At 39.8% G+C, this 27574-nt stretch overlaps 1 protein-coding gene across 6 annotated transcripts in view; it reads right to left on the bottom strand.

Annotated features, from left to right (window-relative positions):
• The window catches only part of supt3h (SPT3 homolog, SAGA and STAGA complex component), a 426895-nt gene that overhangs the window by 177243 nt on the left and 222078 nt on the right, over nucleotides 1-27574 (bottom strand). For all 6 annotated transcript variants that reach the window (XM_072251458.1, XM_072251463.1, XM_072251459.1 and 3 more), the window contains one exon: nucleotides 23680-23764. In XM_072251458.1, coding sequence (XP_072107559.1) covers nucleotides 23680-23764 — 85 coding nt within the window. The remainder of the gene's footprint in view (nucleotides 1-23679; nucleotides 23765-27574) is intronic.

The following is a 27574-nucleotide window of genomic DNA, read 5'->3' on the forward strand; positions in this document are numbered from 1 at the left end:
GACTAACATCACCACTAGGTTAAAATGATTTTTATCTTAGTTTCCTAACTATCCTTTGATTCAAAAGGGGAATACAACTATACATTTCATTCAGACACAGAATACCTCTATAGTTTTCAATAATTATTATTTTTTCCAAAACCCCTGGTGTAGTTTTATTTAAAATGCAGTATCATTTGTAAAAATTTTATAAAAGATGTTTACTTTGAGATACAAATGAACTGGAATTAGACTGAACACCAGTACAGGTAATAGCAGAATTTCAGATGGTGACAAGGTGGTGTATAGGAGCAAGATAGGTCAACTGGCTGAGTGGTGTCGCAGCAAAAAACCTTGCACTCTCTAATGTATTAATCCATTTCTTTTAGAGCAATTATTCCCCTTAGCACTACATATTATCTGTTGTCTGTGCATGCGCATTGCTCTCCCTCTCTCACTGCAATATGAATACACCAGTTGAAGCCATCTACCGCATGCATGCTTTTATTTAATTGATATATAGCTGTGCACAGACACAACACACTCAACTTCAGTAAGACCAAGGAATTGATTGTGGACTTCAGGAAGGGTAAGATGAAGGAAACAGTCCTCATCAAAGGATCAAAAGTGGAAAGGGTGAGCAGTTTCAAGTTCCTGGGTCTTAACATCTCTGAGGATCTATCTTGGGCTGAACATATTGATGCAATTACAAAGAAGGCATGACAGCAGCTATATTTCATTAGGAGTTTGAGGAGAAATGGTATGCCACCAAAGACACTCTCAAGTTTCTACATGTACCGTTGAGAGTATTCTAACTGGTTACATCACCATCTGCTATAAAGGGGCCACTGCACGGAATCAGAAAAAGCCAGCGAAAGTTGTAAAATCGGCCAGCTCTATCACAGGCACTAGCCTCCACAGCATCCAAGACACCTTCAAAAGGCAATGCATCAAAAAGGTGGCATCCAGCATCAAGTACCTCCATCATGCAGGACATGCCCTCTTCCCATTGCTATCATCAAGCAGCCCAAAGACACACACTCAGCATTTCAAGAACAGCTTCTTTCTCTCTGGCATCAAATTTCTAAATGGACAATGAACCTATGAACACCTGTTCTGTATTTTTTCCCTCTCTTTTTGCGCTACTAATTTAATTTATATTTTATATGTACTTCTTAATGTAATTTACAATTTTTATTACTATGTACTGGAATAAACTGTTGCTGCAAAATAACAAATATCTCGACATATTCCAGTGACACTATACTTTATACTTCATTGTCGTCAAACAATTGGTACTAGAACGTACAATCATCACAGCGATAGTTGATTCTGCGCTTCACACTCCCTGGATTACAAATATTAAAAATATTTTAAATAGTTAAATTAGTAAATATTAAAAATTTAAATTATAAATCATAAATGGGAAAATAGAAAAATGGGAATTAAGGTAGTGCAAAAAAAACCAAGAGGCAGGTCCGGATATTTGGAGGGTACGGCGCAGATCCGGGTCAGGATCCATTCAGCAGCCTTATCATAGTTGGAAAGAAGCTGTTCCCAGATCTGGCCATACGAGTCTTCAAGCTCCTGAGCCTTCTCCCGGAAGGAAGAGGGACGAAAAGTGTGTTGGCTGGGTGGGTCGTGTCCTTGATTATCCCGGCAGCACTGTTCCGACAGCGTGCTGTGTAAAGTGAGTCTAAGGACGGAAGATTATTAAACCTGATTCTGATTCAGTAACTCAGTATGATTAAGAAGCTACTAATGTAAGTTTATGGCAATAGTTTAGCATTAAAAAGAGGAAAGATTGAATTGAATTGACTTTATTACTTACATCCTTCATATACATGAGGAGTAAAAATCTTTACGTTACATCTGTCTAAATATGCTATGTGCAATTTTTCGTAATTTAGAATAAATAGTATGTACAACAGGACAGCCAATATAACACAGAAATACAATTATGTCAGCATGAATTAATCAGTCTCATGGCCTGGTGGAAGAAGCTGTCCTAGAGCCTGTTGGTCCTGGATAAGTGGTCTTGGATGTGTTCCAATAAGCCCCTCCAAATGTTTTCTCCTAAAAGATTTTATGCTGTACAGTGTATGTCATTTAGCCTCATAGTGTAAACAGGAATTAAACAATTATTGATTCTAATCATGTTTCCAAGGGTTTCACAACATAAATTAACTCTTATCCTCACCCAAAGCTGTTAAAGGAGGCCATTGTTAGTACTTATTATTACTGATTATTTTAAAGTGTAACCAGTTGTTTGTCAATATTTTAGTATTGATGGTATAGTCCTAAGCTATGGTGACCATACCAATCCCACCAGAAACAATGGAAATAGAATTATATCCAGATTTTTTTCATTGTCAATTCAATTACACATACAGCTGGCTGTACATTCATGAATGTGGCTATGTAGTCAAATTCCTTCTCACTGGAGCTTCTCTTGTCAATCAGCAGGTTTTGTAAATTCACCTGATTCTTATTTATATTGGAGTTCATTCAGCTGTAAGAACAGATAACCTGAGATATCACAATAATCCTTTTCTAAATCCGTAGATGCTCTATTATACACTCAGTCTGAATGAAAGGTTATTGATTTTGAACATTTATTTTACTTTCTTCTCAGATCCTGCTTGAGTAGATGAATATTCACAGTATTTCTCGCTTTAGGTCAGTTATAATTACTGGCTGCGTATCATGAACTGCTTTCACCCTAACCTCAATATCAAAAGAACCTTTGTTTAAAAACTACACAGTAAAAGACTACAGTTTTTTTTTAAAAAATTGTACTACTGGCGCCTTCACAGTCTTCCTTAGGGTAAACTATCAATAATTGCATCTTCGAGCACAAGCCAGGTATTTTAAAATCACTTGTCCTTACTATAACAGAATTATGGATAAGCATCTGGGAGGAAACAACCCTGCATAAAGTATGAATGCCTTAGCTATTTCCTCCTCAATGCAAAATTTGGAAGCATTTAAAAAGAAAGTAAAATATCCTTGACAAAATGCTAAAAAATTTTCTAAAGTTTAAATAAGAAATAAACTGCTCATAACATACAGTAAAAGAAGCATTGTGCAGATTAATGGTTATGGTAAGTAATCCATCTTCAATTTCCAGCCAATCAGTGCACTTTCTGCTTCAGTGAACGAGAAAGACTACTGTCAAGATCTCAAAAAGAGGACCAGCTACAGATTCTTCACACAAATTGATCTTCACCCGTGCGTTGGAGTGGATGTAGATTTTTAATGTGAAATTTGATAGCTTCATTAATCCAATCTCTGGAATAATTTCTCGGTCTGTAACAAGCCAGAAGGTATTACCATTGTGCCGCTGGGTGTGATGGTATTACATTGTTGTTAATTATCATAATTTGAAAAACAGAGAATGGTATATGAAACTGTAACTTCTAGCTTTTCCAACAGACATCTACTATGAAGAGTAAAATTTGTGAAAAGAGAACAAAATGTTCAGTAAATGGTTTTACTCTAAAGGGAATATTCAAATTATGCATGATAATCAATTCCATTATTTTATGAAATGATAATAGAAATTAATTTGTATGAATTTAATTGTGTTTATATCATCCTTCCTTTCCTTCCCATATAATCCTGCTTTAATCTACTGGAAGCTTGTCAATATTTTATAGAAATTTTCCATACCTCATAAATAAGTGGAAGACTACCTCTACCACATATCAAACTTCCACTTCATCTACTTTCATGTCACTGACTTTCCTTTGGTTATCTGTTTAAAGAAAGCAAGTTGGCCACGTCTTCCCTTGTAAATAGTCATAAGAAAGCACTGGTGGAGGCAAGTTAATTGCAAAAAGTACCCACAAATCTTAACACATTGTAAAATAATGCTAGAATTTTTTTTAAAGCATGCTCAATTGACAATCACTGATACCTCTCTTGATGAGGAAAATATTGGTTCTAATGGGATTAAGGGAGGGAGCTTTAGTAAGATTGTTGCATTAACTAGTTCTCTGCAGTGATATTATAAGAATTTTTACTGTCAATAATGAAATGTATGTAAAAACCAACACAAAAACATTCATTCTGAAAATTAACACATATTCCTGCACAAAATCTATAAAATTCATAATATAAACCAGATGATAGTTTATTTTCAAGTCACTGTTACTTAACACAAAATAAGGTAAAGGAAATCATCAAGTAATTTGTGAAATACTTGTTCTTTCCTCTTCAGTTGTTCAGCCCAAAACAGCCAAGGAAAGAATTAAGTCAACACTAGATGTCAGTGTAAGTGGAAAAAGTCTTTTAAAAGTAGTTTTTCTTCTACTCTAATTTTCATTAATAGTAAGAACATTAAAACATAACAGGGATAAGGCATTCAGGCCCAAGTATCTGCTCTACTATTCAGTAAGATCATAGCTGAGTCATTTATCTCAGGGCCACTCTCCTACACTAGTCCATATATCTCTGATTATTTTAAAACTAAAAAGAGCATCTGTCTCCATTTTGAATGCACTCAGTGACTGAACCTTCACAGCTTTCTTGGGCACAGAATTCTGAAGATACACCACACCTGTGAGAGAAAAAATCTCCACCTCTATTTTAAGACTTTGACCCCTAATTCGAGACATCTTGAACATCCATTCTTCATCTATTCTGTCAAACATTTCCCTCAAAGCTGATATTATCATCAATGAACTTGGATAAGTTACACTTAATCCTCTCATTCATGTGGAGCCCCAGAAATGATCCTTGCAATGCTCGACTGCTCGCAGCTTCCCAAACTGAAAGGACCTGTTTATTCGGTTTTGTTTTAAACAAACCTTAATTAACGCTAGCACACTGACCCTATCCCACATATTCCAATTCTGTTAAATAATTCCATGTGGCATCTTATCAAACGCCTACAGCAATCCAAATACTGATTATTGACTTCAAGTTCAGGAAACTGGAGGACCATGAGCCAATTCTCTTGTGTGAATCACGGGTAGAGAGGGTCAGCAACTTTAAATTTCTCTGTGTTATCATTTCAGATGATCTGTCCTGGGCCCAGCACACAAATGCAATCATGAAGAAAGCATGGCAGCGCCTCTACTTCCTTAGAAATTTGCAAAGATTTGGAATAACATCTAATGCTTTGACAAATTTCTAAAGAATCAGAATCAGCTTTATCATCACCGGCATGTGATGTGAAATCTGCTAACTTAGCAGCAGCAGTTCAATGCAATACATAACATAGAAGACAGAAAAAAAATAAGATAAAAATAATAAATAAATAATACAGTATGTGTATATTGAATAGATTTTTAAAATGTGCAAAAAACAGATATACTGTATATTAAAAAAGTGACGTGGTGTCCAAGGGTTCAATGTCCATTTAGGAATCAGATGGCAGAGGGGAAGAAGCTGTTCCTGAATCGCTGAGTGTGTGCCTTCAGGCTTCTATACCTCCTACTTGAGTGTAACAGTGAGAAAAGGACATGCCCTGGGTGCTGGAGGTCCTTAATAATGGACACTACCTTCTGAGACACCGCTCCTTGAAGATGTCCTGGGTACTTTGTAGGCTAGTACCCAAGATGGAGCTGACTAGATTTACAACCCTCTGCAGCTTCTTTCGGTCCTGTGCAGCAGCACCTCCATACCAGACAGTGATGCAGCCTGCAGAATACTCTCCACGGTACATCTATAGAAGTTTTGGAGTGTACTTGTTGACATGCCTAATCTCTTCAAAATCCTAATGAAGAACAGCCACTGTCTTGCTTTCTTTATAATTACATCGATATGTTGGGACCAGGTGAGATCCTCAGAGATCTTGACACACAGGAAGTTGAAACTGCTCACTCTCTCCACTTCTGATCCCTCTATGAGGGTTGGTATGTGTTCCTTCATCTTACCTTTCCTGAAATCCACAATAAGCTCTTTCATCTTACTGATGTTGAGTGCCAGGCTGTTGCTGCGGCACCACTCCACTGGTTCGCATATCTCACTCCTGTATGCCCTCTCATCACCACCTGAGATTCTCCCAACAATGGTTGTATTGTCAGCAAATTTATAGATGGTATTTGAGCTATGCCTAGCCAGACAGTCATGTGTCTATTGAGTAGAGCAGTGGGCTAAGCATGCACCCCTGAGGTGTGCCAGTGTTGAGCGCCAGCGAGGAGGATGTGCTATCATCAATCCGCACAGACTGTGGCCTTCCAGTTAGAAAGTCAAGGATCCAATTGCAGAGGGAGGTACAGAAGCCCAGGTTCTGCAACTTCTCAATCAGGATTGTGGGAATGATGGTATTAAATGCTGAGCTATAGTTGATGAACAGCATCCTGACACAGGTGTTTGTGTTGGAGGTGTGGTGTGGTGTGGGAAGAATATATTGATTAGTTGCATCACAGCCTTGTATGGAAACACTAATGCCCTTGAACAGAAAATCTTACAAAAAATAGTAGATATGGTCCAGTCCATCACGGGTAAAGCCCTCCTTTCCATAAAGAACATCTACACAGAACGCTGTCGCAGGAAAGCAGCATCCATAATGAGGGACCCCCACCACTACATCATGCTTTCTTCTCAATGTTGTCATCAGGAAGGAGGTACAGTACCTTCAGGACTCACACCTCCTCTTTCAGGAAGAGTTATACTCGTCAACCATCATACTCATGAACCAGTGGGGGCAACTTCACCCGCCCCATCACTGAACTGTTCCCACAACCTATAGATTCACTTTCAAGGACTCTTCATCTCATGTTCTTGATAGCTATTGATTATTTATATATATTTTTCTCTTTGGTGTTTGCTGCTTATTATCTTTAGTCCACTCTGCTGGGTGCAGTCTTTCACTGATTCTATAATGGTTCTTGGATTTACTGAGTATGCCCACGAGAAAATGAATCTCAGGGTTGTATAGGGTGACTTGTATGTAGCTTGTTAATAAATTTACTTTGAACTTTGAAATACTGCACACTTCTGAAATTCTGCTAGCTCCAGTCTCAAAAGACTACAGGACTTCTCAAACACAATTACCCCATCTTATTGACTCTATTATGGATATTATTATTATTGATTTATTGAGCATGCCTGTAAGAAAATGAATCTCAGGGTTATATATGGTGACATACATGTATTTTGATAATAAATATACTTTAAACTTTATTATTTTCCCAGTGATATGTTACCACTTCCTTAATAATAGATTCTCCCTAATATTGATATCAGACAAACAGGTCTACTGTTTCTTGCTTCTTCTACTTCCTTATTAAATAATGGGCTTACAATTTGTGGGCTCAGTACCAAGGAATACTGGAATTTTAGAAGATGAAAGGCAGTGGATCTTCTTCCATCTCCATAGCCTCAACCTTCAAAACCCAGGGATGCAGTTCAGCAGATCCTGAGGAATTTATCACTTTTCTGCACCATTAAATTTTCCATTACTAATTTAATTCCAGGATGTTTTGTGAAAATTGACATGAAATGTTTATTTTCCTCTGCAATCTCCTTACTCCTCCACATAAATTCTACCATTTGTCTAAAAGGGGCTAATCTTTTATTTTTACCTCTCTGTATAAGCTTTTACAGCTTATTTTTGTTTCTTGCTAGCCTACTGTTATATTCTATTTTCCTTTTCCTTATCAACACTATGATTATTCTTTCAAGAATTCTGAAGTTTTCCAAATGTTCAGGTTTACATCATTATTTTAGCAATATTAAACTTCACTTTCGATAATAATATGACCTTCATATGTTAGCCATGGATGAATTACTGTAAAGGAATATACATTATTGGTAAATGAGATATTTTTAAAAATGTTAGCTGTTGCTTGCTTACTGATAAACCAATGTAGTTTCTCAATCTATCATAGCCAATTGTTTTTGTTGTTTGCTTCATTTAGATTTAAGATGCAAGTTTTAAAATGAATGAAATCAGTTTCAACTTTTACATAAAATGTGTTCATATTATAATTACTGTTCCATAAAAGCCCCTTAACTGCCACATCAACCATAGCTTTATCAAAACAGAAAAATATATCTAAGATAGCCTCTTCCCTCATTGGCTCCTGTACATAGAGATCTGGAAAACCATAGGTTTCTGCAATCTAGATAGTACTTCACAACCACTGTATTACCCTTGTTACATGCAGGTCTAATTACTTTGCTATTCTACTTTTGTTTTAAAACCTTATCTCCAGAATAGTTAGGCATTTTACTGGAAATCAGAGTTAGAATCTAGTTTATTATCACCAGCTTATATGTGAAATTTGCTGCTTTGCAGACACTAGTCCCAGCAGAAATCAACTGAAGCCAAACCTAATGGAACAGCACACACGTATCCGCTACTTCTGCTCATGCCCCATGAACTGAGATGCTTTTCTGTCATAGCAATCTTTGAACCACTCATTCAGTTCTGAGATCATATTACCATGTGCCAACTTGCACATGGATCAGGGAAAAAAAATCTGGAGATTTACAGATCTTCTTCTCTCCAACTTGGACCCTAGATGCTCATACTGCTCCATTGGAACCTTCACTTTGGTTCTGTCTGGTTTCTGCAAGAGGATTTTTCTCCTCTTAGAGGATTTTGTTCTTCCTGCAGAAGGAAACTTGGTCTGAAATCGCTTTGGTGACACAAAGAATTTTACATGTGCTACTCCACAACAAAGAGATACTGTTCAACAAAAGTCATATTAACCTGATAACCCAAGTTTAAATTTGTGATCTCAACTTGTATGTACTTTTTATTTTGACAAAGATGTTTAAAAATTCTTGTCATTTGTACAGCATATTAAATAACTCATTCTTTTGAAGTAAACATGTACTTTTCATCAAACCAAACCAGACTTTCTCCTGTAAATGAAAACCATATAGTCCCATGTTTATTTATTTTGGAGCAAGCTGTTAATATATTTTAATTTCAAGGTACAGTATATTTACTAAAATTCCAGACTGGTAATTATAACATAATTTATTTAATTAAACATTTCCCTTCCCGTTCCACGCAAACATGTTTTCCTCACAAAACAGCGGTAAATTGTACCATAAAGTATTTTCATTGTTGCAATGTTCTTCAGAGCTTTGGAACATTTGATCATAAAAATTTCTGCAGTAACATTCGCTAATGAAACAGGAACAGTCTGTTAAGCAAAAAATTTAGATATTCTCCAATCTTAAAAATTTACTTGCAAACGTTTTGACACCATAAGAGGAGGTATGATCAGTTTGTTGTTAATTGTGATAGCCTCTGAATCCATGGCCTTCAAATACTTATCAATCTGCTGATTGGTTGCGTGGAGAACTTTGCGCATTGCTGTCTAGAATTCTGCCCGCATTGGCTCAAAAATAGGATCCAGGTCTACATGTCTGTTTATAGAATTGTTTGTGGAAAACCATCCTTCTAGGACAGGGTTCCTCAATTAGTTTTCCACAAGGGCCAAATTATGTCAAGCATGCCAAGCCAAGGGCCAAAACGTCCAGGGTTTTTTTTTCCATTGTGCCAGTAAGTTGTATTATGGGCAGATGTTGTTGTTGCTGCTATTACCATTATTATTATTAGTAGTAGTAGTAGTAATTTAGGCCTGGGATTCTCAAAGCCTGTGTTGTGGGTCACACAAGAAAAAAAAAATGCACTCTTGAAACAAAATAAGTCCAAAATCATTTCATTTAATTCTGACTCCAGCTATCACACCTGTCAGCTGTCACACTGCAAACTCATCTGGGACTTAAAATACATACACACACACAAAATGTAAACATGGTAGTCTTCACCACTTCTCTCCCACACAAAGAGTTTTAGTAGTACAGGTTTCCCCCACCATCCGAAGGTAGAGCGTTCCTATGAAACAGTTCGTAAGCTGGAATGTTGTAAAGCGAAGAACCAATTACCATTTATTTATATGGGAAAATTTTGAGCGTTCGCAGACCCAAAAATAACCGACCAAATCATGCCAAATAACACATAAAACCTAATATAACAGTAACATATAGTAAAAGCAGGAATGATATGATAAATACACAGCCTATATAAAGTAGAAATACTTTTCCACAATCATTTAGTGAAAATCTCACACAAGTGCTCTTGGCAGAAACACGGCGCAAGCGCTGTCGGCAGAAAATCTCACGCAAGCACTCTCAGCAGAAACACTGTCTCCAGTAACCCTTAAGCTATGAAGCTGCCAAATCATACCAAATAACACGTAAAAATATATCGCCTCGGATCTGGGCCGACATTTACATGCCGGGCGGCACCTAATTAATTAGCTTGTTTATTTCGGCTTTTTTCTTAAAGATGTGCTGTGTGCCTCCTGGCTACCGCTGCATTCTCTGCAAATCGGAATCTGTCCGCGGTCCGGGGGTTGGGGTGGTGGGACACAGGGGTGTCATCTCATCGTCGTCTGTTTCCATTAGGGCAGGCAGGTCGTCTTCTCCTATGACTGCCTGTCTCGATGTCGAAGGTCGAGGTTCATCATCTGCTGTGGCTGATGTGGAAGGCTTCCTTGACTGCTTAGCCTCGCGCATTTTTAGATGATACAGTTCTTTGTAAGCACTCAAACCATCTTGCAAATATGCCCTAAACTGACGTACCCTTTCAAAATTAAAGTCGTACTTTATCATTGCAGCGAAAATCTCACGCAGTCACTTTCGGTCTGTTCGCTACTGCATTCGGTTTCCATTGTTATCCTTTCCTCTTCCAAATGCATCAGCTCTTCATCTATCAGTTCTTGGTCATGGGATGCCAAAACCTCTTCAACATCATCTTCGTCAACTTCCACAAGTCAAACTCACGTTGTCCTTACTTCGTTCACCACGACCAAAACCCTTAATTATGTCTAGTTTTACGCTAAGTGTAACACCCTTACGAGCTCTTTCAGGCTTTTCCAATACCTTTGAACGCATCTTGCTAACGGCTGCTCACAAGCATGTGTTTAAGCAATGCCGGCTAGAATGCAGTTCCGAATCCCGGGGAGAGTGGCTGCTCGGGGCGCGCGCTGCTTTTTTTCGTAACAGTGAAAACATCTTCTGTTAGCGAAAACAGGGAACTAATGTAGGTCTTTCGTAACTGTGAGGTTTCGTAAAGTGAACGTTCGAAAAGCGGGGGACACCTGTACTGCCTTTACCACTGTTTCTGTTCTCTCATTCAATCTATTTGTTCCTTTTGATTAAGCTATGTAGCATTTGAAGTATGAAGTGTAGCTATAAATGAAATTATCAGTATTATTGTTGTTGTAATACTATTATACCACAATAAGATTGACAAATGGACAAAAATAAATTGATTCACTCAGCAATCAGTGAGAGAAGTGACAGCAATGCGATGAGGCAATCCTTCTGATATTGGGTCTGTATTCTGTTGTGGCAATCTTGAGGCACTGGCCAAGATGTGCACTGGAGTCTGTTTCTGTCCTGGTTCTTGATAGAGTCCATTGAAGAAAATGATGACTCACATATGTGTGTGGAGGGGAACAGTGTGGGTAGGAGCATTGTAATAGCTGTTGTGTTTTTGAATTGAGCTTGGGGAAACATGTTGATCCAAAAGTCACCCACCCCAACCTCCTTGTGTTGTGCTTTGAGCAAATCAGATGTTCCCATTTCCAAGACCTCCATCTGAAGAGTTGCCTCATCTATGGAAGGCACCAGCCTTTTGGCCTCTGCAGTCTACTAGCCATCAGCCGAAACGGAGAACAGCTGTCTCAGGAAGAGGAGGATGTCACCTAAGAGTTTAGGGGAGCTTTCAAATCGTTCCCTGAAGTTTTCTGCCAGGCTCGTCATGAAATCCTTCATCACTGGATCCTCCCGCATTTCATTCTTCTCGCAATGCTCCCGCAGATGTGGAAAGTGCAACTTTCTCCCGTGAATGTCTCTCTCCAAAAGGCTCAGCTTTGACCGGGAAGATTCAATCGCCTCGTACCTGTCCGCAACAGTGTGGCTGTTGCCTGGCAATTGCAGATTAAGTTGATTTAGATGAGATGTGCCATCACCTTGTTGTCACTTAAAAACCTCTTAAATCCTTGGACTTTTTGGCTCTGCAGGCTGGATAAAAATGACACAAGCTCATCACGCAGGTCGCACACCCTCTCCAACGCACGGCCTTTGCTCAGCCAGCGAACATCATTATGCAGCAAAAGATCTTCGTGTTCCGCTGACATTTCCTCCAGCAATGCTCTGAAAATGCGATGTTGCAGACTAGAACTCTCATGAACGGAATTTACCTGTCTCGTCACAGTATCCATCGCCTCTTTCATTTCCCCACACAGTTTAGCGCACAACGCTGATTTGTGAATAATGCAATGAAATGCCAGGAGTGCTGGGCTAACAGCGGCAAACCTATTTACCAAGCTCTTGTGTTGTCCCACCATCGACGGAGCCCCATCGGTGACAACGGACACAATTTTGCTCGCATCCAAGCCATTCTTCTCAAAGAACTGCGTCAATTCGTTAAAAATTATTTCCTCAGTTGTGCACCCAGGCAGAGGAAGCAAACAAAGTAGCTCTTCCCAAAAGGTCTTCCCATCAAAAAATCTTCCGAACACAGATAGCTCTTCCATATCGGTTTGGTCACAGGAAGAGTCTATGGCGAGTGATATGGCTTCTGCTTTCTCCAAATCGGTGAGTAGATTGGAAAAACACTCCTCGGCTAAAACTTCTACTTTTCTTGTTGCCGTGTTAGCCGACAATGGCACCGTCTTTAACAGCTCCACAACCGTCTTCTTGGTTTTCTCATCATCATTTAAAACTTTGCCAACCATATCAATTGCACAGGTTTTAATCAACTCGGCATTGCGCACTCTACAGGGGCATAGATGAAGTGTATGGTGTGGGATGAGGTTAAAAGAAATTAGAGCAGTGCGCGCTTTATTTACATGTTATGACAGGTGCGTTCACGTAAGTGCCAATGGGTCAGCACGGTCCAGACATTTGTTTCTCACGGTCTGGACCTGGCCCGCAGTCCACCTATTGGGGTTGTCTGTTCTAGGAATTCTTTTGCATGCCGCTTGTTTGCTTGTGCCATGACTTTTACTGATGCCCAGTCAAATTTGTGCTGCTCATTCTTCATGGGTAGCAACTAGGGAGAATTGGTCATGCCGCTTGACAGCCAGTTGATTTTCATGGATCCTTGTGGATAGTTTTCTCCCAGTTTGGAGATATTTTAAATCTATAGAGATCAAGAAGGGCACTAATTCGACTGGCATCAGTGAAAGTCACGGCACAAGCAAACACGCGGCAAGCAAAAGAATTTCTAAAAGCATGATTTTCGATAAACAATTCTGTAAACAGAACTGTAGACCTCGATCCTATTTATCAGCCAATGTTTGCGAAATTCTAGACCACAACACATGAAGTTTGCCACACAACCAATCAGCGACGAGACTCGATCCCTACATCGCAATTAATTTCCATAATGACAATCAGCTGATTGGTAAGTATATACAGGCAAAGCGTTTGGAGGACACCACAATTAACAGTGCACCAATGATGTCTCCTCCTATGGTGATGAAACATTTGCAAAGTAAATTGCCAAGATCGGAGAACAACTCAACCCAAACAACAACCACCTGAGCTACACATTTTTTGAATTATTTTCAAATTTAGACTTTTTTTTTTAGTTAGTTGGGGTCAATAGAAGTGGCAATGAAATTGGATAATTGATGTCAACTTATGGTTGGATACCACAATCTGAATTCCAAACCCATCACATGAACATTGACATCATGTGCCAAAAACAACTCCAACATTTGTAGCGTAATATATCTTCTTTTGTATAATTTATTGAAATAGATAATTCACAGACCAATAAAGTCTCCTTCACATTAATCCACCACTATTATCTTCAATTATCTTCTCAGTACCAAACTTGACTGTAGTCATTGTACTATGCATTGTATTATGAGGAGACTGAAGCATGCGAGGCTCCCCCACCACCACCCTTAACTGAATTTTACAGGAGTACCATCGAGAGCATTCTAACAAGCTGCATCTCCATCTGGTATAGGAGCAGCAGAGCATCAGACTGCAAGTCTCTACAAAGGACAGTGAAAACAGCAGAGTGGACCATTAGGGTCTCTGTGTGCTGCATACACAGGGCCCTTAGTATTATCAAGGATCCCACCCATCCATCTAGCATCCAATTCGACATTCTACCATAAGGCAGAAGAATCCAATGCATAAAGACTAGAATGGTCAGGATGAGAAACAGTTTCTACCCTCAGGCCATTAGATTTCTGAACTCCCTGCTGCATCACATTCGAAGTGTCACCGGCTAACTCGTACTGTAAATATTTAATTTATGCACTTTACTTTGTTTATCTATGGGTAATTCATTTGTAAATTTAATCTTCACTTTCCCAAGTTATTGTGTGTTATGTGTACTAGTGTGCTTTATCCCCAGGTCCGGAGAAACGTTGCCTCGTTTGACAGTATACATGTATATAGTTAAACGATGATAAACTTGACTTGTCTTGAAAATAATTAATTGTCTATTTATTCTTATTAAACCCATCTTCCACTATTAATTTAGCATACTATCAAAGCAAAACATTTACATATTATCCAGAGAAGGTCTTTGTGGTAACAAACTCATCTCTATTTGATCATACTTAAAGAGTTTTCCTCCTCCTTTGATGATCACAGCTTAACCAAATAATTGGTTTTATGCATTCAATACCTGGATTATTTTCCACCTCAATAATCTCATCTCTGATGGAAATCAGACAAAATTCTATCTACTTCTCCACAATATGAGATCCGACCAGAGGGATTTTCGATCCATTGGATGGACCACACGGCGTCTTCGGGCAAGATGAGGGGAGGTGGTGTTTGCCTACTGATCAACACTGGGTGGTGCTCGGACATAGTGGCATGACAAACTCCTGCAGCCCAGACCTGGAACACCTGTCGGTGAAGTGTCGTCCCTACTATCTGCCACAGGAATTCACCTCGGTCATACTGACAGCGGTCTACATTCCCCCCCAGGTGGACGTGGAGTGTGCTCTGAACATACTGCATGCCAACATCAGTGGACTTGAGACCAGGTATCCGGAGGCTTTGCTCATTACCGCCGGGCCTCAGAAAGGCGCTGCCAAAGTTATACCAATATGTCTCCTGCCACACTAGAGGCCCGAATATACTTGACCACTGCCACACAGCAGTCAAAGATGCCCACCGTTCTATCCCACGACCTCACTTCGGAAAATCGGACCATCAGGCCGTACTCCTCCTCCCGGTTTACAAACAGAAACTGAAGCGGGAGGTCACCATGTCAAAAGTAGTGTCGCATTGGACGGAGGAAACGGATGAGGTCCTCCGTGATGCTTTGAACCGGTGGACCGGTTAGTATTCAAGGACTAGGCAGCTAACCTCGATGAGTATGCCTCAGCTGTCACGGACTTTATTTGGAAATGCACGGAGGACTGTGTGTCTCGCAAGACGATCCGGGTATTCCCTAACCGAAAACTTTGGATGAATTATGAGGTCAAGTCCTTTTTAAAGGCTAGAGCTGCAGCTTTTAGGTCCGGGGATACCAGTTGCTACACGGAATCCAGGCGTGAACACTGGAAAGCCATTAAGGGTGCCAAGAGGCAATATCGAGCCAAGTTAGAAGCCCAGGCTAACCAGAGGGATGCCGGTAGACTATGGCAGGGTCTAAATGAGATCACTGGGTGCAAAGAAAAGGCTGGGAATATCAATAACTGTGGCGCTTCTCTTCCTGACGAACTTAACGTATTCTACGCAAGATTCAAACAGAAGAGGAGCGTCCCGCTCCCTCCGGATGAACCGGACCTGGTGGCATCGAGATTCATCGTCACCGAGGAGGACGTTATAAGGGCCTTCCTGAAGATAAATCCAAGGAAGACGACAGGCCCAGATGGCGTCCCAGGACTGGTTCTCCGGGCCTGTGCAAGTGAGCTAGCTGGAGTGTTTGCTGACATCTTCAACTGCTCCTTACTTCAGTCTAAGATCCCCTCGTGTTTTAAGAAGGCAACAATAATCCCAGTGCCGAAGAAGAGCAAGGTGGCATGCCTGAATGACTATCGATCTGTGGCCCTGACATCAATTGCTATGAAGTGCTTCGAGAGATTGGTTATGGAACACATCAACCACAGCCTACCGGTCAACCTCAACGCTTTGCAATTCGCCTACCGGAGTAACAGGTCAACGGCAGATGCCATCTCTCAGGCCCTACATTCCTCCTTAGAACACCTGGAGAATAAAGACGCATACATAAGGCTCCTTTTCATTGACTACAGCTCTGCCTTTAATATCATCATTCCAAATAAACTGATTCCTAAGCTCCGGAACCTGGGCCTGCAGATCTGCAGCTGGATCTTCAACTTTCTCACAGACAGGACCCAGGCTGTAAAAATAGGGGACAGCTCTCCTCTACAATCACTCTGAGCACCAGTGCCCCACGAGGCTGTGTACTCAGCCCCCTGCTGTACTCACTGTACACCCATGATTGTGTAGCCAAGTTTCCATCAAACTCAATATATAAGTTTGCTGATGGTACAACAATTGTAGGCCGTATCTCGGGTAATGATGAGTTTGAGTACAGAGAGGAAATTAAGAACCTGGTGGCATGGTGCGAAGACAATAACCTATCCCTCAACATCAGCAAGACGAAGGAATTGGTTGTTGACTTCAGAAGGAGTAGCGGACTGAACAACCCAATTTACATCGGTGGTGCGCAAGTGGAACAGGTCAAAAGCTTTAAGTTCCTCAAGGTCAATATCACAAATGACCTGACTTGGTCCAACCAAGCAGAGTTCACTGACAAGAAGGCCCACCAGTGCCTTTACTTCCGGAGAAAGCTAAAAAAATTTGACCTGTCCCCTAAAACTCTCACTAATTTTTATAGATGCACCGTAGAAAGCATTCTTCTAGGGTGCATCACAACCCGGTATGGAAGTTGTTCTGTCCAAGACCGAAAGAAGCTGCAGAAGATCGTGTACACGGCGCAGCACATCACACAAATCAATCTTCCATCCGTGGACTCACTTTACACAGCATGCTGTCGGAGCAGTGCTGCCAGGATAATCAAGGACACGACCCACCCAGCCAACACACTTTTTGTTCCTCTGCCCTCTGGGATAAGGTTCAGGAGCTTGAAGACTCGTACGGCCAGATTTGGGAACAGCTTCTTTCCAACTGTGATAAGACCGCTGAACGGATCCTTACCCGGATCCAGGCTGTACCCTCCAAATATCCGGACCTGCCTCTCGGGTTTTTTGCACTACTTTACTTCCCATTTTTCTATTTTCTATATATGATTTATAATTTAAACTTTTAATATTTACTAAATTTAACTATTTTTAATATTTTTAATATTTAATATTTGTAATCCAGGGAGTGTGAAGCGCAGAATCAAATATCGCTGTGATGATTGTACGTTCTACTACCAACTGTTTGGCAACAACAAAGTATAAAGTATATTGACACATCCAAGTCACTAAATAATCCTGGATGCAATTCAACAAAGTAAAGCCAACTTAAGTGCCTGAAGTACCTCCATTCTAAATGTGTAAATATTTCAAGCATATACCAAACAGTAGAACAGAATCTGTTACAGGGCAAGAGTAGTTTGAGACTGACCTTATTTAATAATAATTTAAATGTCCCCTCTTCAAAACAAAATCGCTCCATCTGATAGATCCTCACGAACATGTTGCTGTTGTTCATCTAATGCTCTTATTCTTACACTTAATTATTGAGGTACTATTGACCATAAAAGGTAAAGTGACATTCTTTCATAAGGGCCCTGTACAAATCAGAGCTAGATTTCATTAGCTGCTCCCTTCAAGCAAATTGAAAGATGTGGACAAGTTAAGCGAAACTTATCCCAATGAAATAAAAAAGTGTCAGTTCATTTATTTGACTAAAATAGTTCATAGTTCAAGTTTAATTGTCATTCAATCAGACATGAATGCCCATAAATATAGCCAAACAAGATAGCATTATTCCGAGCCAAGGTGCAACACACAGTACCCACCGTCACACACAGCACAAGGCATGCATAGCACATACACGATAGCAAGCATATATAAGATATCAGTAAAATACAGTCATTCAAAAATATAGTCCAAGACCCTGAGTACATGAATGTTGCAGAAACCTACAGTCGAACACAATACGGTTGTGTCTTCTGCTGAGCGAATATTGAGGGGAAAGTACCAACTCCAGCTTGGATGCTATGCCACACTGCCTCTGGAACCTCTCTCCCGGGTGGCCGTACACTGGCAAAACCGTGGCTTGAGCCATAGTTCTCGCTACAACTGAGGCTACGTAGCTCTACCATCATCTGCCAACAAATCAGTGAATCGCACTTGCAATATTCCACATTAACAATGTCCAACAAGGCCTTGTGATCACAAGAAAAGCAACTAAGATGACTACTCACTGTTAGACCACACACCTTCTTCACACGCCAATCAATACCTGATGCTGACAGCAGCACAATCCACACCAAGTCCAGTTCCTTCAGTTTCTCCACCAACAAGCAGCTCATTGATGAAGTAGACCTGCAGTACTTCAAGTTTTCAAATGTACAGCAGGGTCGGCGTTCATAAAAATACATTTAAAAAGGACAATAGCACATATGGTTGACCCCATAGAAGCTGCTGCAATTGAACGTGCCACCATCTTAAAATAAAAACACTTGTTCTTATACAAAATTTTAGTTGGGTTGCAGCTGGAATATTTTGTGCAGTTATGATTGCCATACTGTAAGAAAAAAGTGTTTAAGCAGGAAGAAGTCAGAGGGGTGTTGCCTGGATGTTGTTTAAGCTATGAGGAGAAATAGGCTGTGTCTGCTTTCCCTGAAGCAAAGGATGCTGAGAGGTAACCTGTTAGAGACATTTAAAAATATGAGAGGGTTATAGAGGGCATATAGCCAGAGTTGAAAGAGCTGATGGACAAACCAGGAAATCTAATGAGGATGAACCTGTCGCTACTGCCTGTCCTCCCTATGTTTCCATGATTTCTGGAAGGATTGCTAGGATCCTGAAGAAATACCGGATTAATACCATCGACAAACCTGTAAGGAAGTTTAAATCACAGCTTATATGGGTCAAAGTTGACTTGGGACTCAGGACGTCTGGCATTTGCAGGATTCCCTGTGAACGCAGAGCAGTGTATATCAGCCAAATGGGACACATGGTGGAATCCTGCAACAAGGAGCACAGAAGGTGTATCTGTTTGGGTTACCCGGAGAAAATGGCAGTAGTAGAACGCTGCATTCTAGAAATGACGCTGACAGCACAAAACTACTGTGTTATGCCAATGTCTTTTGGGACCGCCTGGCGAAGGAAGCCATTGAAATAAAACTAGAGAAAAAGGATTTTAACAAAGACAAAGGTTTCGCTCTATAAGTAAGAACTGGAATTTGATTGTAAACAAGGTGGGAGAGTGGAAACCTGATTGGATGAGGAGGGACAGATAACAGGGGTATTTATACAACCAGACCAGACATAGTCCCTGGTGAAGATGGCAGAGTTTGTCATCAAAACATTGGTTATAATCGATACCTGCACTCGGCTGGAATCCTGAGAAGAGTTTATTCTTCATATACACTAGGAAAGCACTAGATCCTGCTTCCCAGGGTGGGTGTATCTAAAACTAAAGGGCATAAATTTACGATGACAAGAAGGTAATTTACAGACGACATGAAGATGATTTCAATGGAAATGTGTCACATGAAGAGCACTTGTTTGGTCTAAAATCAGCTGCCAGAGGAACAACAACATTTAGGAGGCATCTGAAGAGGTACCTAAAAGCATGAGGGATTCATATAGATAGGCATGATAGATACCATAGACATGGTGGGCTGAAGGACCAATTTCTATGCTGTCTGACTGTATGAAATTCATAGTATATCTACTATGACAGGCACAGAATGATATATACACAGAACACCTGAAGTGTAAAGTAAACCTAATCAGCTTCCATGCCCACTTAATACTCATCCAACTTAATCCTGAAACAGATTACATTGCAGTATTTTCAGCTGAGAATTTGTGGCTGAAGGAAGTGAAAAAAAATGCACTTGGCATCAGTGGTCAGTTTGAGTCGTTTTACTTTCTGTGATCCAGAGCCAAGACAAACTGCCAATGAATACATTAAGCAGTGAAAATGCTGTTGGTTTCTTTGCTTTTATTCAGCTTTTTACCTAGTTTTTGCTTTCCAAGATGAATAAAAGCAAAGAAATCAACTTTGCATGAAGGTGAAAAAAAAACAAGGATATAACTGACTGAAGGTGATCACTGTTCAGGATTCAGAACCTGTATCAGTGAACTAAAAAGGTAAACAAGAGTCCAGCTCTTTCATCGATAGCCCATGCTGTCATGGCAGCAAATAAACAGAAGATAGAAGATTAGCTTCATTTGTCACATGTACATTGAAACATACAGTGAAATAACCACAGCACATCTAACACAGTCCGAGGATCTGCTGGGAGCAGCCATACCTGTCACCATGCTTCCAGCACCAATATAGTATGCTCACAACTTACTAACCTTAACTCTAATCCAGATGTCTTTTTGGAATGTGGGAGGAAACTGGAACACCTGGTATGAAGAACAAACTCCTTACAGACAGCAGCAGGAATTGAATTTCAATTGCCGATCACCAGCGCTGCAAAGTGCCACGCTACCATTCCACAGTGTTCCACTGCAGACTGTTGCAATATTCATGGATAAGGTCTTGGATTTTATTAGTCTTATATGGGCTTGCCATCTTATATGCACTATTTGTGCCTTGTGCTGTGTCTGACTGTTGATACTGTGTGTTGCACCTTGTCCCCAGAAAAGCAGTTTCATTTGGTTGTATTCATGTATGGTTGAATGGCAATTAAACTAGACTATTAAAATGACAGCAGAACTGGGTTAAATGCTCCAGTCACGGCTAAACCCTTATTTTACAGACGTTTGTCATAACTTGATTTTGGATTCCTTACTTCTATTTATGCTGCTTAGGACTCTGGTTGCATATTTTAACTGTTTTTTCAATCTGCCCTGCTACCTTCAAATAGTTAAACAGCATTTCCTTTTTGGTTTTCCTTTCTTCATAAAAATAAGAGGAATAAAATATTCATGTTATGTCATTCAATTAGAACACAAAGCAGAAATGAGTTACTCTTTGCTTTACACCCAGTAAAGGAGTCCACTATATTTTATTGATGATGGAAATTGAAATACAGCAAATCTGATTTATGTGCAGTGCAAATGCTGGCACATTTCAGCTAAGCCGAATGGCCCATTTCTACAGTACTTCTTGTTTTAATAAAAGTAGCTAATTTAAATTAACTATTATATTCACAGGCAATAAGAAAATTATTTGTTCTTAAATTTTAATTTTGACCCACATTATGAAGAAATGGACTCAGTGGCCGATTTATATGGTACCTGTACCTCAAAAAAAGTGGCTTCTGAGTGTATATTTCTGATCTTCCACCCCATCCACTTCAAGGTTCAACATGCTCTGCATTCAGAGATCCTCTTCCGTACACCACTGTTGTACTGCACTGTTATTTGAGTTACTGTCACCTTCCTGTCAGCTTGAACTTGTTTGGCTGTTCTCCTCTGACCTTTCTCATTAACACAGCATTTTTGCCCACAGAACTGCCACTCACTTCGTGACTTTTGTACCAGTCTCTATAAATTCTAAAGACTGCTGTGCGTGAAAATCTCAAGACATCAGCAGTCAGCAGTTTCTGAGAAGCTCAAACCACCCCATCAGGCACCAAACAATCATGGTTAAAGTAATTTAGATCACAATTTTTCTCCATTTTGATGTTTCGTCTGAAAAACAACTGAACATCTTGAACATGTCTGCATACTTTTATGTATTGAGTTGCTGTCATATGGTTGCCTGAGTAGATATTTGCATAAACAGCACATGTATAAAGTATTCCTAATAAAAAGGCCACTGAATATATAAAGATATGATAAAGAACTAAAACAGGGGATCAGGATGACTTAAAAGGACAATAAACGAATAGGATTAAGGGAATTCCCAATCCTTTAGAAACAAGTGGGTAGCTAAGGAGAGGATAGAACCACCTGAGGAGAAAGGAGTGAATTTATGCCCAGAGTTACAGGAAGGGTGAAATACTAAATAAGTACTTCCCATTGGTATTCACCAAGGAGAAAGACATGGAAGATAGTGATATTGGAGAGGGGCATGCTGACATCAGGAAGGAGATGGTGCTGGGTTTCTTTAAAAAATGTTAAGGTGGGAAAGTCTCCAGAACCTGATGGGAATCTATGCCAGGTCATTGAGGAAGGCAAGAGAGGAGACTGCTGGTTGACAGAGATCTTTATATGCTCTTTAGCCCCAGTCAGGTCCCAGAGAACTGGAGAATAGCCAAAGTTGTTCCTTTGCTTAAAAAGGGCACCATGGATAATCCAGCAAATTATAGTCCGGTGAGCCTTTCATAAATGTAGGGAAATTGTCCACACATAAGTAATGGTAGTTGTCTGAAGAAGACATTCAGGGAAAGTGGTGGAAGTAAATATGGAAAAAGCACTGTGAGGAAACACCTGAACAGGTCCAACCTGTACCTTTGTGTGGCACAAAAAAAACTTTAAAAAGACATCTGTCAGCAGCCAGCTCAGTTATAAAACTTCAAAAATTTACACTCTTAAATAAACCATATTTATTTACTCAGATTAGTAAAGCATTAGTATAAAGAATTTCGTATTATTCAAAAGTTGCAAGGCTTTCCATCATCAGCAAATTTCTGTCTTAAAAACACTCACTTGTGTTATACATCCCATCCCAGCTAGTTTGGAAATATCAACACTCCAGCAACACTTATGCAATAAATTATAATGAAGCTATTTCGGGGTTTGTCTGAAGTAAAAGTGTTGCCAGGACACAGGGAGATCACCAAGTACTGTAGTACCAAGAGATTTTTTTTCTGAATAAATTGATCTACTTCTGCATTAATGGCTTATGTGTGAAGAACTGCGTGTCTAACAATGTCGTGCTTCCCTCATTTCATCGTCAAAAATGTCAACCAAGATTCAATCTTGGCACGGGACTTGACTACAGTATTTTCTAACTCAGAGGTTGAAGCATAATCAAATGATCCAGCACTACACGCTAACATCCAAACTGAGTATATGAAGGGAAAGCTCTAAGTGTTATCAGTGAACAATGTCACAGATGGGTTTCTGTTATGACAGCAGTGTATGGTTACTCTTTACTATTGACAGTATTTGGTTAAAACAAAATCCCTTTAACTGTGAAATAGGTTCTATCGGTGGTTAAAAATAATCCTACAAAATAACTTCATAATATTCAAAGGAATGAATTTTAATGCTTCAAAACGCAACATGAATACACTAGTACATTTAAATATTTCCAACCCAAGTTGCATGAATGGTTAAAAAATAATGATCCCAGCATGGATGCTTGCACTGAACATCCTACTGCAAATTTAGCTCGTTAGATGTTTCTTTCTCTATGTGTACCCATATTGCCATCAGTGCCCTTAATACTAATTCAAGTCTCCCAAGAGGCCCTTATTTTTCAAGGATAAATCAAGGTTTCTGAATATCCTATATTACCCAAGATCTTGCTATTTAGATTTTTTCAAATAATTTTTTAAGATTTGTACACTACAACCTCTCACACAAATCTTAAGTATGTTGAAGGGTTTGCTTTATTTCAGTTTAGAAGATATGTGAAGCTCAGGTTACAACTCTCAATATTGTAAAATCTGCTAGGTCTTACCAAGTTAATCAACTGAGAATGTACAACATCTTCAATCAAAACTGCAGTCTCCTGGAGAGGTCGGCGAGCATCCCCCAGAGCATACCTGGAATGCAGAGAACAAGAAATCAGGCTATTGCTTCAAGAAACAAAACAGTGTATTCATCCTTTTTAGGTTCAAAACCATTATTCAGCAAATAGCCAAATACAAAAACTGTTGTACTTGTATGTTTTGACTAATTCCATATTATGGAAGTATACAGAATGGTACGATGATGTATCTCAAACAAGAGAAAATCTGCAGATGCTGGAAATCCAAGCAACGCACTCAAGATACTGGAGGAACTTAACAGACCAAGCAGCATCTGTGGAAAAGAGTAAACAGTCGATGTTTCAGGCCTGAAAAACCAACTGTTTACTCTTTTCCATAGATAATGGCTGGCCAGCTGAGTTCCTCCAGCATTTTCTATGTGTTGCTATGATATATCTGTCTGACTGCCATGGTGTTCAGATCATACTTACTGGAATTATTGAATTAATACTTTGCTTCCTAAAGATTTCCAAACTTTTGTTACTCAAATGAGGGACAGTCAAAGACAAGACCACTTTTATCTCTACAAGTTTTACCTGGTGGTAGCAGCTTTGTGAATTAGAATCCTCTCCTACTTCCCAAAGTAATGATCAACTGATTGACAACAGTGCCAATAACTGACAATTGTACACTGACTTTGAGTTTAGATACTACTGACTGCTATCATTTCGCAACCTAATAAAATAAATTGGAGAATTGTTGACTTCATGAACCAAAAACACTAATTTGGCTGAAAGATGAATAGGATGTCAAAAGCTGCAACCTAGTCAATAATCATATCTAATAATCAAAGCAGTTCAATGTTGTTGCATAAGCCGTCAAGCAGTTTATGTATCAACATTTTACACAATAGCTTCAGCACCGTATTCAGCACATTATTACATTTATATTAATATGCCTTAGCAAATTAATGTCAGGTACAGCACTGTCGCATCGAAATGGCCACAGGATGATGTAACAGTTGATGGCGCACTTCTACTGTGGCTTTTTGGTTAAATCCTACTTAGATTATGACAGGTTTCTATATTAATATTTCCTTTTCACAGTTTTTCCTTAGGCTGTCTGCTAGCTTAATTCCCACGCTAAGCAATGACCATATCATCACAGCAGATGCTGAGAAAGAGGAAGAAACCCAACATGCTCACCAACCACAGCCACTTCCTTTACATCAATGATTATTTTAGGCTAGTGGAAGCACAGACCTAAACTGGAGGTGTACACTAGCCAGGACTGGTTTTCTACCAGCATTAGTACATACTCCCCGATTTTTTCAGTACATTTAATGGTATTTTACTTGTCACTTTGAATTTTGTCAATATTTTATAGTAAATGAACTCTTCCTCAACAACTGCAATCTTTCGATGGCAATTTGCAATTAGATATGCAAGCAACTTTCCATCGCATTTTTTATTGTAGCTGCGCAGACCAACCATTGTTCTGAGCAGGAAATTTTTACATGGCCTGAAAACTGCAAGGCATTTTAAATTAACATTATATAAAAGAAAATTCCAGCTGCATAGCAACAAAGGCTATGTGTGCAGAAGCATTTCAGTTACAGCACCACCATGCACCCACACAGTTTAGAAGGAACAGAGTGTGCAAGTCGTTTAGAACTTATAGAATAAGACCATAAGACCATAAAACATGGGAGAAGAATTAGGCCACTCATTCCAACGAGCCTGCACCACCATTTCATTATGGCTGATCCCGGATCTCATTCAACCCCATACACATGCCTTCTCATAATATACTTTGATGCCCTGACCGATCAGGAAACGATCAACTTCTGCCTTAAATATACTCACGGACTTGGCCTCCACCGCAGTCTGTGGCAAAGCATTAAACAGATTCACTACTCTCTGGCTAAAAAAATTCCTCCTTACCTCTGTTCTAAATGGTCGCCCCTCAATTTTGTGGCTGTGTCCTCTAGTTCTGGATACCCCCACCACAGGAAATATTCTCTCCACATTCATCCTATTTAGTCCATTCAAACAGATCTCCCCGCATTCTTCTAAATTCCAGTGAGTTCAGGCCCAAGGTTGCCAAACGCTCCACATATGCTAACCCTTTCATTCCCGGAATCATCCTCGTGAATCTCCTCTGGACTCTCTCCAATGACAACACAACCTTTGTGATATAACTGTTGACAATACTCCAGGTGCAGCCTGACTAGTGTCTTATACCACTATCTCCTTGCTTTTATATTCTATTCCCTTTGAAATAAATTCCAATATTGCATTTCCCTTCTATACACAGACTCAACCTGTAAATTAACTTTTCTGGGAGTCTTGCATGAGGACTCCTGAGTCCCTCCGCACCTCTGATCTTTGAACCTTCTCCACATTTAGATAATAATCTGCACTATTGTTCCTTTTACCAAAATGCATTATTGTACATTTCTCAACACTGTATTCCATCTGTCACTTTTTAGTTCATTCTAATTTGTCTAAGTCCTGCTGCAATCGCATTGCTTTTTCAGCACTACCTACCTCTCCACCTATCTTCCTATCATCCGCAAACTTTGCTACAAAGCCGTCAATTCCATTATCCAAATCATGGACAAACAATATGAAAAGTAGCGGTCCCACTACTGACCGCTGAGGAACACCACTAGTCACTGGCAGGCAACCTGAAAATGCCTCTTTTACTCCCACTCACTACCTCCTGACTGTCAGCCATTCCTCTATCCATGCCAGTATCTTTCCTGTAATGCCAAAGAATTTTATCTTGTTAAACAGCCTCACGTGTGGTACTTTATTAAAATCTTCACCTTCTGAAAATGCAAGTAAATGACATAAACTGCCTCTCCTTTGTCCACCCTGCCTGGTTCTTCCTCGAAGAACTCTAACAGATCTTTCAGACAAGATTTCCCTTTACGGAAACCATGCTGACTTTGACTTACTTACCGTTAGTCTCCAAGCACCCCAAAACCTCATCCTTAATAAAAGACTCCAACGCTTTCCCAACCACTAAGGTTAGGCTAACTGACCTATAATTTTCTTTCTTTTGCCTTCCCCCCTTCTAAAATAGTGGCATGACATTTGCAATCTTCCAGTCCTCTGGGACCATGCCACAATCAAGAGATTCTTGAAAGATCATGACCAATGCATGCGTTATCTCTTCAGCAAGCTCTCTCAGGACTCTAAGATGTAGGCCATCTGGTCCAAGTGACTTATCCACCTTAAGACCTTTGAGTTTGCCTAGCACTTTGTAATAGAAATGGCACTCACTCCTGCTCACTGACACTCACAGACTTCTGACACACTGCTAGTGTCTTCCACAGAGAAGACTGAAGCAGAGTACTTATTAAGTTCATCTGCCATTTCTTTGTCTCCCCTTACTACCTCACCTGCAACATTTTCCAGTGGTCCAGTATCAGCTCTCACCTTCCCTTTACTCTTTATATAATTGAAGAAACTTTTGGTATCCTGCTTTATCTTATTGGCTAGTTTGCCCTTATATGTCATCTTTTCCCTTCTTAGTTTCTTAGTTGTCTTTTGTTAAATTTTTAAAGCTTCCCAATCATCCGACTTCCCACTCACTTTTGCTACCTTATATGCCCTTTCCTTGACTTATGCAGTCCTTAACTTCCCTTTTCAGCCACAGTTGCCTACACCCGCCTTTTGAGAATAACAACTTTTGTGGGACTTATCTATCCTGTCCCTTGTGAACTATTCCCAGAAACTTCAGCAATCTCTGCTCTGCCATCATCCCTGCCAGTATCCTCCTCCAATCCACCTGGGCAAGCTCCTCTCTCATACCTCTGTAATTCCCTTTATTTCACTGCGATACTGATACAAGTGACTTATGCTTCTCCCTCTCAAA

The sequence above is a fragment of the Mobula birostris genome, chromosome 2 (genome assembly GCF_030028105.1).
Source record: "Mobula birostris isolate sMobBir1 chromosome 2, sMobBir1.hap1, whole genome shotgun sequence".
Lineage (NCBI taxonomy): Eukaryota > Metazoa > Chordata > Chondrichthyes > Myliobatiformes > Myliobatidae > Mobula > Mobula birostris.